This window comes from Aedes albopictus, chromosome 3 (genome assembly GCF_035046485.1).
Source record: "Aedes albopictus strain Foshan chromosome 3, AalbF5, whole genome shotgun sequence".
NCBI classification, from domain to species: Eukaryota; Metazoa; Arthropoda; class Insecta; order Diptera; family Culicidae; genus Aedes; species Aedes albopictus.
In genome coordinates, this window is record NC_085138.1 from 407,148,516 (window position 1) to 407,160,926 (window position 12,411).

A 12,411-nucleotide genomic window follows, 5' to 3' on the forward strand; every position below is an offset into this window, starting at 1 on the left:
CGCGCATCGTTTTTCTATGCGTTTGACGTTTCACACTAGCGCCTTCTGTTGACGATATTGCACAACACAGTGATTCGTGCAACTTTTCCACCAGGTGATGGTAGTGTTAACTGGGCGATGGATTTCCATGGAAATCGTTCAAGGTGTTACGTCTGTTTGTCTGTGCAATAAACTTCGTTTTCCGCATTTAAGACTGCGTAGCCGTTTAATTCCTGCAGTAAACTTCTCAGTCGACCCGCCAAGAGAACAATCATTACTATTGGTTCCGAAAACTGAATGCTTTCACAAAAAAAAACAACAACAATTGATCAATATTTTTCGTCAATATTTTCTGTGGTACTACTTTTGCCGGATTAATCAAATTTCAAGTTCATTTTTCAGTTCCCATGATAATATTGAATGTTAACAAAAGATGATATGCATGAATCTCCGAATGAATTGCAGTAATTTACAGACTAGATAGATGGACAAAAAGACAAACTAACTTATATGTTTTACCCAATTAGTTATACATATTTTTAGATTTTGAATGACTTTTTATTGCTTCAATGTTCATGTACACACCTAGAAAATATCATGTAATTTTAAGTGTACTGAACCTGACATATACGAGCATTATCAAAAACACAAATTTAGAGGTTCTCACATGTAAATTTACGTCTTTCAAGACACCCCAAAATAAAACTTATTTTTTCTTAGCGTCTAGCAATCACTAGAACCGATTTGTCAGATAAAACATAGAAAAGTAAAATATTGTCATGCATGGGATTCGAACACCGGATCTGCTGATCGTGAGTCACATCTCTTACCTCTCGGCTGTTTCACCGAGTTGGAAGGTGGCTGATGAATGTGGTACTGATTCTACGTTTCTATTGAAACGGATTTGTTGACATCTAACGCAACCAACCAGCACTTACATGATGCGCGTAAAATTGAGTCCAATTTGCGATTCAGTCTTGAAACGTTTACGTTTTTTGGTGATTCCGTTTCGTGGAAATTTCAGAATTTCTAAGTGTGTAGCTTTTGTTATATCTTTCGGTAATAATTTGCCATAAACGCATATGGATTTCACAATATCAAAGCAGTTAGTTATTGTTTGTCAGTCGGGTATTTATAACCATAGATTGCTCGTACGGCGCGGTTCTTAAACTGAGCAGCAGGGAGAATGTGAAAAGCTAGTCTACATTTCTCATAAATTTCCAAATTGTTATATTGGAAAAGCTCTGAACCATCTTGAGTATTTGAAGTCAACATTTGGGGATGAGTGTTGCTTAACCTTCATATGCGAATCATTACGTTTGCAATTATTTTTGCGAATCCCTGGATTTGATCATAAAAAGAAGAAAATAATAATACCAATAATGTTATGACAAGACGTGCATACTTATGGTGAAAGTGCCAATTCCGAACCCTGTCTCTCTCTCTTTCACATGGAAACTACTCTCAGAGAAAAATGTTTTTTTTTTCATATAAATCGTAATACTAAGGGTCCGTTCACAAATAATGTAACTGCATGGGAAAGGAAGGAGGTGTTAATACAGTTCTTTTCCGCATGCAAAATCAGGAAGAAAGAGGGAAGGGTTTGAAATGGCCAATTTTGAGGTTATGAATTGTTAGGACTCGCTTGAGGGACACGCTATCTCCCTGGCCTATGCCGTTAGGTGGTTTATGATCCACCCATAGTGTGAGTGATTTGAGTGAACATGACGTCATGTTCTCATTTTCCCAGGTTTATGCGTTACTCTTTTCTTCGCAGATATTTTATGTTGGGGGACCTTCAAACATTACGTCATTTATAGGAAGGGGGACGGCGGTTAGGGCAAAGTATGATGATCCATATAATAGTTCAGAAGTGTCACATAGTGTGACTGAGGGGTAGAGGGAGCGAGGTGAAAATTGGACAGTGTTTACGCCACGTAATTTATGAGCGGTCCCTTGGTCTTGAAAATTCGTTACAATTATGAGTGCCTCTAGTTTCCACCACGCACAACATATCGTCGGTTTCCTGCAATAGGGGCAAAACTCAAAATTTGTCATTTTTGAGATTTTGAAGGCAAATGGTGAAAAACTATGTAAACTTTCATCTCACAAAGACCCGTTCCGAAATTCATTGAACGCGAGATTTTTCAATAATCGTTGAAAAATAGTAATCCAAAATTTATGAAACATGAAAATTATGAGAGAAATAAGTGAACTTGTAGAAGGTGCTCCAAGATTTCCAATTTTCAAACGCTCATTCTGAAAATTCACATTTTTTGAGTTGTGCCCCTATTGCAAGAAACCGACGATATCGGCTTGCAGTACAGTGGTACAAATTCGTTTAAACGCACTTGATTTTTGAACGGTAAACTTTACTTGAAGGTCATCTGTGTTTTATTGGTATATATTTTGATAGACAATCACGCAATGTACTATCTGCACTAGTCTAGTCTAGTCTAGTCTAGTCTACACATACACAGCCATTCATTGAAAGAATCCTGGAAAATGATAGAATCGACTACTTCTATCATTTTTCTTGTCATTATCAATGCTTCCAGCACATCGGAGATGTAATACAAGAATTGAAGCGGCCAGGCCTACTGTGCAGCGTTATTTGTATAAACACGCTAAAGAACGTTATTGGCAAACTATTTCACATTTTTTTATATCAATATACATTTCAACAAGTACTATTACTAGTGATAGTTAGATCATTATTATCATAAATTTTATTGTGCAGTAACATATAGATAATGTTTTGGGAAGTATGTGCGTTTAACCCTCTAATACCCAATCCCGCCTTTAGACGGGGTATAGTTTGAGTATTTTTGTAATTTTTGTTTCGTGGAAAATCAATTTTTTTATATTTTTGGCTGATATTTAGGACTGTTTTGTATATCTCAAAATGGTTTTTGGTGTATTTTAAAGCGTATTTACATTTTTTTAAAATCATTGAAAAATTGATGTTTTAGTCACCTTTTAAAAGTTATTGTTTATTTTGTATTGAATCGCTACAATTAACATATTTTAAATTTTTCCCAAATCATTCTATCCTTGTTTAATAGTTTAAAGGAATCGAATACACTCTAAAATTAATTTCCTTAAAATTACACGGAAAATAAAATTTTCTGTGAAAAAAAATTAAAATAATAATATTTCAACAATAATCATAAAATCGCAAAATGTTTTCATCTCAAAAAATCCGTTCCCCAAATTGGCTTCTAGGAAAAATATAAAAGTGTGGGGATGTTCAAAAATAAAAATTAGAAAAATCAAAAACTGAAATTCACGAAATTGAGAATTACACGGTGTTCAATAAGTTCGGATACACAGTAAAATTGAATTTATTTCCCATCTGTAATTCAGTTTTGCAAAGTGAATGTATTAATTGAAAGCTCACATAATACTGATCAAATACAGTATATGTTTTGAAATAAACTGTCCTTTATCCTTTTGTAATAATTGCAAATGTGTCTCAAGTTCCTTTTGGCCGGCACGCACGTCTGTCATTGGTATTTCGTCTAGCTTTTATTGAGTAATGGTGTTAAGTTGAATCAAATTAGGTTGTTGTCCTCAGCATTAGTGGTAGCAACTGTGGCCATACGAAATAATCTATAAGATTCAGATTGGGTGAAATACGGACTCATTTTATTTTGATCTTTAGAATTGCCAAAATTGCCGCTGTACCTGGTTTAATGATTTTTGTTTTGTCAAAAAGCAAGGCTGCGTTATATCTCAGTTTAATCCATAGTTATCTTTTCCAAAACTTGATTATATCCCTATTGTGGCAAATTTGAACCAAAATTGGCTTTATATAATGTTTTTATGCCTTTTTCATAGATTTAAGCACATTTTGACTAAATTTGCAAATTTATCACCATATCATCACTGAAATAGCAGTGTAAAGGTTTTGTCTATTAATTTAGTTATTTTAATATAGTATAGTGAGATGTAAACTCAAAAGTCAACGTTTTAGACTTCTGTAGCTTGAGCAACTTATCGAAAATTATTCCAGCGTGCCGGAGCTAACAAACTTTAGATACATCTAAGGGTTATAAAAAAAAGTAGAAAAAAACTTTATTCAAAACCATATGCTATATTTGATCAGTGTTATATGACCTTTCAATAAATACATTTACTTTGAAAATCTGAATTACAGATAAGAAATTAATTGAAGTTATATGGTGTATCCGAACTTATTGAACACCCTGTAAAAAGAATCATCTTCCAAAACATGTTTAAATCGATTTTAGATGACAAAAAATGATATTTAGATCAAAATCAAAAATTTGGGTATTAGAGGGTTAAACGAATTTGTACCACTGTACTCATTGTGTAGCACTCTGTAAAACGAGCGACCTCCGCGGAGCTATAAAAACGCGGCCGTTTTTTGCTGGGTTCCAGTTCGATTTCAACAACCGCCGGGCGCGCAATTCCATTCCGAGTGTAAGTAGTGAAAAGTAGTGAAAAAGTCATAGCTGTAACTGTGCAGTTGAACAGTTAGTTGAAAAAAAAAGTGAAGTGATGAACTGAAATAAAAGTTCTAGTGAAGTTTTGCGAAAGGAAATATCCCTTTTTTACGTAAAGTGTGAAAGACTGTGCAAGGCCCCTTAAGACAACGTGCAGTGTTGATTATTCTTCCGTCCTACAAGACAAACGGTGCACCCGACACGATCGCAGCAGGCTGCGGAGTAACGCACCAACAGCAGCAGTCCTTGTTCAATTATGTAGGTTAATGCTTGGTGTTGGTAATCTGTACCAAATATTTTGTTGCGTAGATTGCAACTTTTTTTTGTTTTTAAAGAATAGCACAGGTTTTCGACAACTATTTCTAGAATTAAAATAATGATTGTCCAAGAAATTTTTAAATTTTATTTGCTGAAGTTTTTAGAAGAAATAAGTTTATACAGGCACAACATACAAATGAATCAAACACTTGACACTGTTCAAGGCTGATCGTATTAAAGTGAAAACTAAAATGAAGGTCATACAACTGCACAGATCGAAAAAAGAGTGTAAAATTCTGTGGCATATGATGCACATGATTGGAGCGTGGGATATCACAGAAGTTTACATGACATATCATGTAAAAGTCATAAAATATCATGTAAACTTCCATTATATGTCATGTAATTTAGCATGACTCTGAGTATTTACATGACATATAACATAAATTTACATGATATATCATGTAAACCATCATAACACTAAGTTTACATGACTAAAATTAAGTTTACATGACGTGTAAATATCATAATTTTTATCTGTGTGATTCTTATTTAGAGCAGTGGAAGCCCGCATAAACATTACCATACAAATACAATACACAGCAATAATTTTACAATGCGTTCTTGTTTTATGTAATGAATCGTTAATTTATGGTTCAACAGTACATCCAATAAATAAAATATAAAATATCAAAGCAATAAAATTTATTGTTAGAAACACGATTTTAATATTGCTACGATAACGAAACGTAATAACCTATACTTTATGATGTAAAATTTTCATTTAAAATATATCGTACGGTGCATAACCATAAGTGAAATGGTTATCTTATTGTCTTTTGTATTATAGCTATAATTGAGCGTAAAGTCATGTAACAATTAATTGTACTATACTTTTATTAGATGTAGCTATTAACAAAATGTTAAAACAAAAACAGAGAACTGCTTTTTGGTTTTGTAATTTCAATCAACATTTTTGGCATCCAAAGCCTACAGTCAAACCGCAACGAATGACAAATGACTCATAAAACTCATAAGCACGTACACCCAACATGTAAATAATAAGCGAAATCCATCCATACGAACCGCAGTAGACGCTGAATGAAAAGTTGAACGCTCTTCTTTAGGCTCTGCCCAACAGCCACACCGGTTTACTTGGATTTCCCAAAACCAACGGATCGCAGTAGCGGCGAAAATCGCCAAAAGTCGCAAGTCGCACCTTAATTTACTCATTTACTCACTCTCGCACCTACACCTAGAGAGACCAGTCCGTATGACGACCGGTAATCATTCGTTCCGGTCCGGCGAATGAGTTGTTCGTAAGATCAATCATCACATCTGTATGTTCCGCGAAGAGATTCTGATCAAATTGAGAATGAGTAGTACATACAAACATGACGCGACGTGTTTGCGTTTGTGCGGCGTCGCGTTGGTTTGCGCTTGTGTTTGCTGCTTAGCGGAGTATTCCAGTGACTCTCTGAACTCTCGAATGGATTGCCGCATCTACACTACTGTGACTGTGGAATTGCGCAAGGTTGATCTTTGGCAGTAGTGCAGAAGCTGGATGCCACACTACACACCATTCGTGATTGAGATAAATGAGGGAATGGGAAGTATGGGGTGAAACGTGCTACTCCTATGGAAACTCCAGATTTCAACGAGTTTCGTCATTGGATACTTAGAAAAGAATGGAACCTCGGCTATGTGTTTGTGTTTATGTGGGCTCATATTGCCCCACCCTCCCAGCTGACTTCAACAGGGGAGGTTCATAGTAGATCGAATCAACGGGCGTCTGGCAAACCTCGTCAGTCGTTATCTGTACTCGCCCTAGGTGACAGTGAAATCGTGTAAGTTGAAGACTTTCTCGAGTAGATCTTTTATGGCTCTGGTGGCGCAGCACTCATCCACTGACGATTTATCAGCGCCTCCTTTGTTTGTCCCCAACTGAGCTGAGTTGAGGTGTTTGCTTTAACCATTAGTCGGTCATCTAGGGGGGGCGCTATCTAATCAACGCCGTGGCGAAGTGCGCGGCTTACCGTAATTAGTTTCCGAATGATAAATTTAAATTGACACGGATGTGCTGTTTTTTCCCGACAGTTGTTGCTGAACCGTCGCTGGATCGAGACGTTAACAATGGTTGAGGTGGATTTGTACGTGGCTATGGCCGTCGGTGCCATAGTCCTACTACTGTATCACTACGGCACGAAGAAATATGAATACTTCCTGACGAAACCAATTCCGGCCTTGAAGCCGACATTCTTACTCGGGAATACCGGTCCGATGATGTTCCGCCGGCGGGATGTGTGCTCGCACGTGAAGATACTCTACAATTCGTTCGAAGGGTTCAAGTGAGTGTTCAACGGTTGCGTATTTCTGAATGCATATATTCTAACTTGAATTATTTTTTCGGCGGTAGGATGGGCGGGTTCTACGATTTTATGAAGCCAATCTTCATGCTTCGTGAACCAGAAGTAATCAAGCAGATCACAGTCAAGGACTTTGACTACTTCATGGATCACACGCCGACCATGACGAACAGCAACCCGGAAGACGAGGTCGGAGGAGATAGTCTGTTCGGAAACTCTCTGTTCGCTCTCCGTGGACAAAAGTGGCGGGACATGCGGGCGACGTTGAGTCCGGCCTTCACCGGAAGCAAGATGCGGCACATGTTCGAGCTGGTGGCGGACTGTGCTCAGTCTATGGCGGAGTTTTTCAAGGCGGAGGCCGCAGCGGGAAAGACGCTGGAGTACGAAATGAAGGATACGTTCTCGAGATTCGGGAACGACGTGATTGCGACGGTGGCATTCGGGATCAAGGTGGATTCGTTGCGTGATCGCGAAAATGAGTTCTTCACAAAGGGCAAAGCTATGCTGAACTTCCAATCGATAAAGGTGTTGTTCAAATTTCTATTTTTGCGAGCTTTTCCCACCGTTTCACGCAAGCTCGGGGTAGATTTTGTGGATTCCACGTTGACGGAGTACTTCAAAGGAATGATTGTGGATAACATGAAGCAAAGAGAAGCACATGGAATAATGCGGAACGATATGATCCAGATGATGATGGAGGTTCGCAAGGGATCGCTGAGGCACCAGAAGGATGAAAAGGAAACGAAAGACGCTGGATTTGCCACGGTTGAAGAATCCAAAGTCGGAAAGTCTACCATCAATCGGGTGTGGACTGAAAACGAACTTATCGCGCAGTGTTTCCTGTTTTTCTTGGCAGGATTTGATACGGTGTCTACCTGCATGACATTCCTAACGTACGAACTTATGCTTAATCCAGATGTTCAGCAACGCTTGTACGATGAAGTCATGGAAACTGACGAATCACTGAGCGGAAAGCCGTTGACATATGAGGTGTTGCAGAGGATGGAATACATGGATATGGTTGTGTCGGAAGCTTTGCGTAAGTGGCCACCAGCCGTAGTGTCCGATCGATTCTGCGTTAAGAACTACATGTACGATGATGGAAAGGGAACGCGATTCGTCATCGAGAAGGGTACAACTATGTGGATCCCAACGATCGCTATTCACACCGATCCCAAGTATTACGAAAACCCGGAAAAGTTTGACCCGGAACGTTTTAATGAACAGAACCGTTCGAAGATCGATACCGGAGCTTATTTGCCATTCGGTGTGGGTCCTCGGAACTGTATTGGCTCTCGGTTGGCTCTGATGGAAGTGAAAGTGATCATCTACAACCTGTTGAAGGAGTTTAGCCTGGAAGCGTCGGAGAAGACGCAAATTCCGCTGAAGATGTCTAAGAATATGTTTGCCCTGCAAGCGGAGAATGGTGTGTGGCTGGAGCTGAAACCTAGGAAGCATTGATACGTTCCATAACATTTTGATACTATATGTTTTTCTCGAATTGATAAGCTATGGAGAATACTCACTCACTCTTATCACATCCATTCGTACTTTGGTACGTCGGCATTAGGTTCTACAATTTCAAAGATAGCTAATCTTATTCCAATATATAATATTCCTATAGGAACTTGTCTTTGTAACTACTGGCAGGGGCGTTTAATTTCGTTTCAATGATACACTTTCATGCAACATTTGAATGAGTCACTTGTGCTCATTCTGCGAATGGAGTGACGTGAGAAAAGTCGGAGTCGTATATCGAGGTGAGGAATCCACTCTCGAATGAAGTGACTCGCCGTGTAAATCAAATGGAGAGTCACCTCATTCGAGTCGAGATTTCTCACCTCGATATACGACTCCGACTTTTCTCACGTCACTCCATTCGCAGAATGAGCACAACTTTATCTGTTTGACACACTATTCGAGTCTTTCTTTTCGATTCGGAAAACGTTCTCATTCATCGTAGCACTCGGTAGTCTCTGTTCGGGGTGGCGTTGCTTGTGCTTCACTCGGCAGAGTAGTAGTGCCTCACTCTTGCGCGTTAGTCTCTCAATGGTTACGGGCGCCGGTTAATTGGATTTAAGCGGTCGAGCTTGTGTTCCTTTTTCATAAAACATAATCACAGACAAACAGACGTAACACTTCGAACATTTTTCGATTCAAATCATAGTCACGGAAACATATTCGCCCAATGCTAAAAGGACTAAGTTTGGCCGACCACCAACTAGGTGGCGGTAGTGAGCAAACGTCAAACTCGAACAGAAACTATGCGAGCGCCATGCTTGGTCAGTTGGCCAACTATCAAATTTTGAAAAATACCGTTAAATCGGTGTACGATGAGAATTATCAGAGTGTTACGTCTGTTTGTCTGTGACATAATGATCATTCTATTGGCGTGCACCACTATTAGGAAAATTGTTTTAAGTAGTGTTTTTAGCACATTGAAATTTTTCAATGACCCACAATTGAAACGAAAATCCAAAGTGTTTCACTTCTATTTTCAAACACACTTGTTTCAGTAGCAATAATGAACGAACGTGTTGCAGTGTGAGTTATGAAGCATCGCAGCAGTCCCGTCGCATGGGAAACGATTTGCTCCCGCTTTCGTGCGTCATTTATTCACGTCCCTGCTACTGAGCAAATATTTGATGTTATTTATTATCGTTTAATAGCGATTGTCAAGTGGATACACGATTTATAGCCATTTCAGTCAGGAGATAAAAAGAACAGACATAGGGTAACGCCTAGGTTAGCTTAGTTTACACTTACTGCACATATCTATGGCTGCTACTCCGTGATTGACCCGAACTCTCTTTAGCGGTACAATAACGGATGACAAATCATAACAATGGTACAAATGTCTCTCTCGTGGAGGAATCCCCAGAGCAAACTTCTGGAGAATTTCTTCGAGGGAACTCTTGGGGGAGTCTCTTCTGAAGGAATTCTGACAGGGAAACCCTGGAGGAATCCCCAGAGGGGACTTCTGGAAGAATCCTCGGAGGGAAACCCGGGAGGCAACCCTGAAGGAATTCCCAAAGGAATTCCTGGAGGAATCTTCGGTTCGAACTCCTGCAGGAAACTCAAGAGGGAATCCCTGACGGAATTCTCAAAGGGACTCCTGGCGGAATACCCAGAGGGAATTCCTGACTGAATATCCAGAGGGAGTTCCTGGAAGAAGCATCAGTGGGAACTTCTGGAAATCCCCCAAATGGATATACCAAGATGAATCTCCTGTAGCAATTCTAGGAGGTATCTCAATAGACAAACACTGGCGGAATTTTCAGAGTAACTCCTGCAGGAATCCCCAGAGGGAAGTTGTGGAAGATGCACCAGTGGGAACTCTTGGATTCTTGAAGGAATCCTTAAAGTGAATTGCTGGCGGAATGAATTCCTAGAGGAATCCCCAAAGGCAAGTTCTTGCGGAATACCCAGAGAAAATTTGAAGCTGATTGCCTAGGTCCTTTACGTGATCAAAGTATGCTCTCTCGTACTAGTGCTCACTCACAAATCGTATCTACTTGCAAAAAAGCTTAATCAGTATTCACCAATCCTCGTTTTCCAGGTTGACGGTCTCGTGTTTTCTAGATGTCCATGGAAACAAGTACATTTTATGGAAACACGGTATCACAAAACGTCAACTAATGATCTCGTGCATCGGTGGAGACATTATGTTACTCTCAGACGGAGTGTTTGTTGATCCGTGAGTTGTGGATGGAGAGAAAGATAATTCGCCCCCTTACTGTTAGAACTAGGTAACTGGTTTTGCGAAATTTCGAGGGTTTTGTTTATAGCTGAACATATACCATAATAAACAAAAGTTTATCCATTGGAACTAAGAAAACATAATGATTCATCTTTTAAGACCAACAAAGTGTTTGTTTTATACCAGGATTAGTTTTTACCAGCAGCTTTAAGGGATCTTGACGTGATGAAACTAGAAATTATTCACTCTGGGGCTTTAAAAATGCTCCAATCTGACATACACGGTGATTAAAGTCACTCAAAGTATGTGTTATACTCTAGGAGCGCGACAGAAGATTTAAAAACGAAACATTATTTGAAAATTATATATTTTTAATCACGGCCACTAAAAAGTCAAAAAAATAAGTCAATATGCACTCTTGAATTATATTTTGGGGTTTAAGCCAAGAATCTACCCAGTCAACACAGGATCGCATATGATGTTGAATAGGATGCTAAAGTGGAAGCGATATGCGATATGTGTTAGCTGGGTAGGTAGGGCTTTGAGAGCTTATTCACTTGAAGCAACTCCTGGACGAATCGCTGGAATGTATTCAAAAAGAAATGTGGTGAGGAATTTAAGAAAGAATTCCAAGATAAATTCCAGGAAAAACCCTGCGAGAATTCCGAAATAGTCTTCCCAGGGCGAATTCCTGAAAGATTCGCTGTAAGAAAAATGTCTGAAACCGCATCTAGCATATAAGTTCTTATTTGTTCAAAGCAAGTCACAGTGACTGCACAACCAAAACCTGCGCTGCCGTGACTCTTCAGTGACATGTGTGTGGCTTGGAAGAATCCCTGGAGGGCTTATTGTTAGAATTCCTGATCCCTGAAGAAACGGCTGGAAGGATTTCTGAAGAAAGCCCTGGAAAATTTTTAGACAACTTCTTGGAAAAATTCCAAGTGAAATTTCTGGAGAAATGCTTGCACTGAACTTGGAAGGAGATCCCTGGTGAAATTTCAGAAGAAATCCTAGCATTAGTCCTAGAACAATCGTTGGAGGAAACCCTTGAGGCAATCCCGGGGAAATTTCCCTTGACAAACTTGTGGAAGTATGTCCGAAGGACTTTTTAACCTTCATCCAGCCAACGTACATTTTCCACCTTCGGAAAAGCACAAAAATGGTCATAACTTTTTTGATTTTCGGTGGATTTTGATGAAATTTTCACAACTTCCCGAAAAACTCTTCTAGTTTATGATGCTGGGGACATGGGTACCTGGCCCATATGGTTCCGGAGTTATTCCGGATTGTCTTGGGGTACCAAAATTGGCCACATACTTTGCGCAACGTATATCTCAAGATCGGCGAATTTGTTCAGCAGGTTAAGAACTAACTGGCAACGGCGACTTTGGTTCGTGATTCGGCCGCTAGGCGGCGCCAGTTTCAAAAATGTTCAAACCCTCATATCTCGGAAACCTGATAAGATAGAATGATGTAGTCTTCGGCAAAATTCTTCAGCAAGCTCAGAACTATCTGATAGTAAGGTCTTGGGTTTGGGATTTATCCGCTAGGTGGCGCATTGTGTCTGAAAAATTCTAACACGTATATCTCGATATTCATTCGTTATTCGATCAAAGATTCAACTATCAGACAGTTTTTA

At 39.3% G+C, this 12,411-nt stretch overlaps 3 protein-coding genes across 3 annotated transcripts in view; 2 read left to right on the plus strand and 1 right to left on the minus strand.

The window, feature by feature from the left end:
* The window catches only part of LOC109403726 (sodium-dependent transporter bedraggled), a 358,384-nt gene that overhangs the window by 205,279 nt on the left and 140,694 nt on the right, over positions 1 to 12,411 (minus strand). The gene's annotated exons all lie outside the window — the stretch shown is intronic.
* The window catches only part of LOC134283913 (probable cytochrome P450 9f2), a 36,493-nt gene continuing 28,483 nt past the window's right edge, over positions 4,402 to 12,411 (plus strand). Inside the window, exon 1 of the mRNA XM_062856189.1 lies at positions 4,402 to 4,706. The gene's annotated coding sequence lies outside the window, so the exon portion shown is untranslated. The remainder of the gene's footprint in view (positions 4,707 to 12,411) is intronic.
* LOC109403754 (cytochrome P450 9e2) lies at positions 6,408 to 8,580 on the plus strand. The gene is made up of 3 exons (XM_019676628.3): positions 6,408 to 6,553; positions 6,804 to 7,054; positions 7,123 to 8,580. Exons 2-3 carry the CDS (start codon positions 6,840 to 6,842, stop codon positions 8,531 to 8,533), a joined length of 1,626 nt encoding a protein of 541 aa, XP_019532173.3. The 5' UTR covers positions 6,408 to 6,553; positions 6,804 to 6,839; the 3' UTR covers positions 8,534 to 8,580.

Excerpts from the sequence above, each read along its gene's own strand:
- LOC109403754 (XM_019676628.3), top strand. The coding sequence starts at position 6,840 with ATGGTTGAGGTGGATTTGTACGTGGCTATGGCCGTCGGTGCCATAGTC. Across the intron at positions 7,055-7,122 it reads AATTCGTTCGAAGGGTTCAA|GATGGGCGGGTTCTACGATT; the intron begins GTGAGTGTTCAA and ends TTTCGGCGGTAG.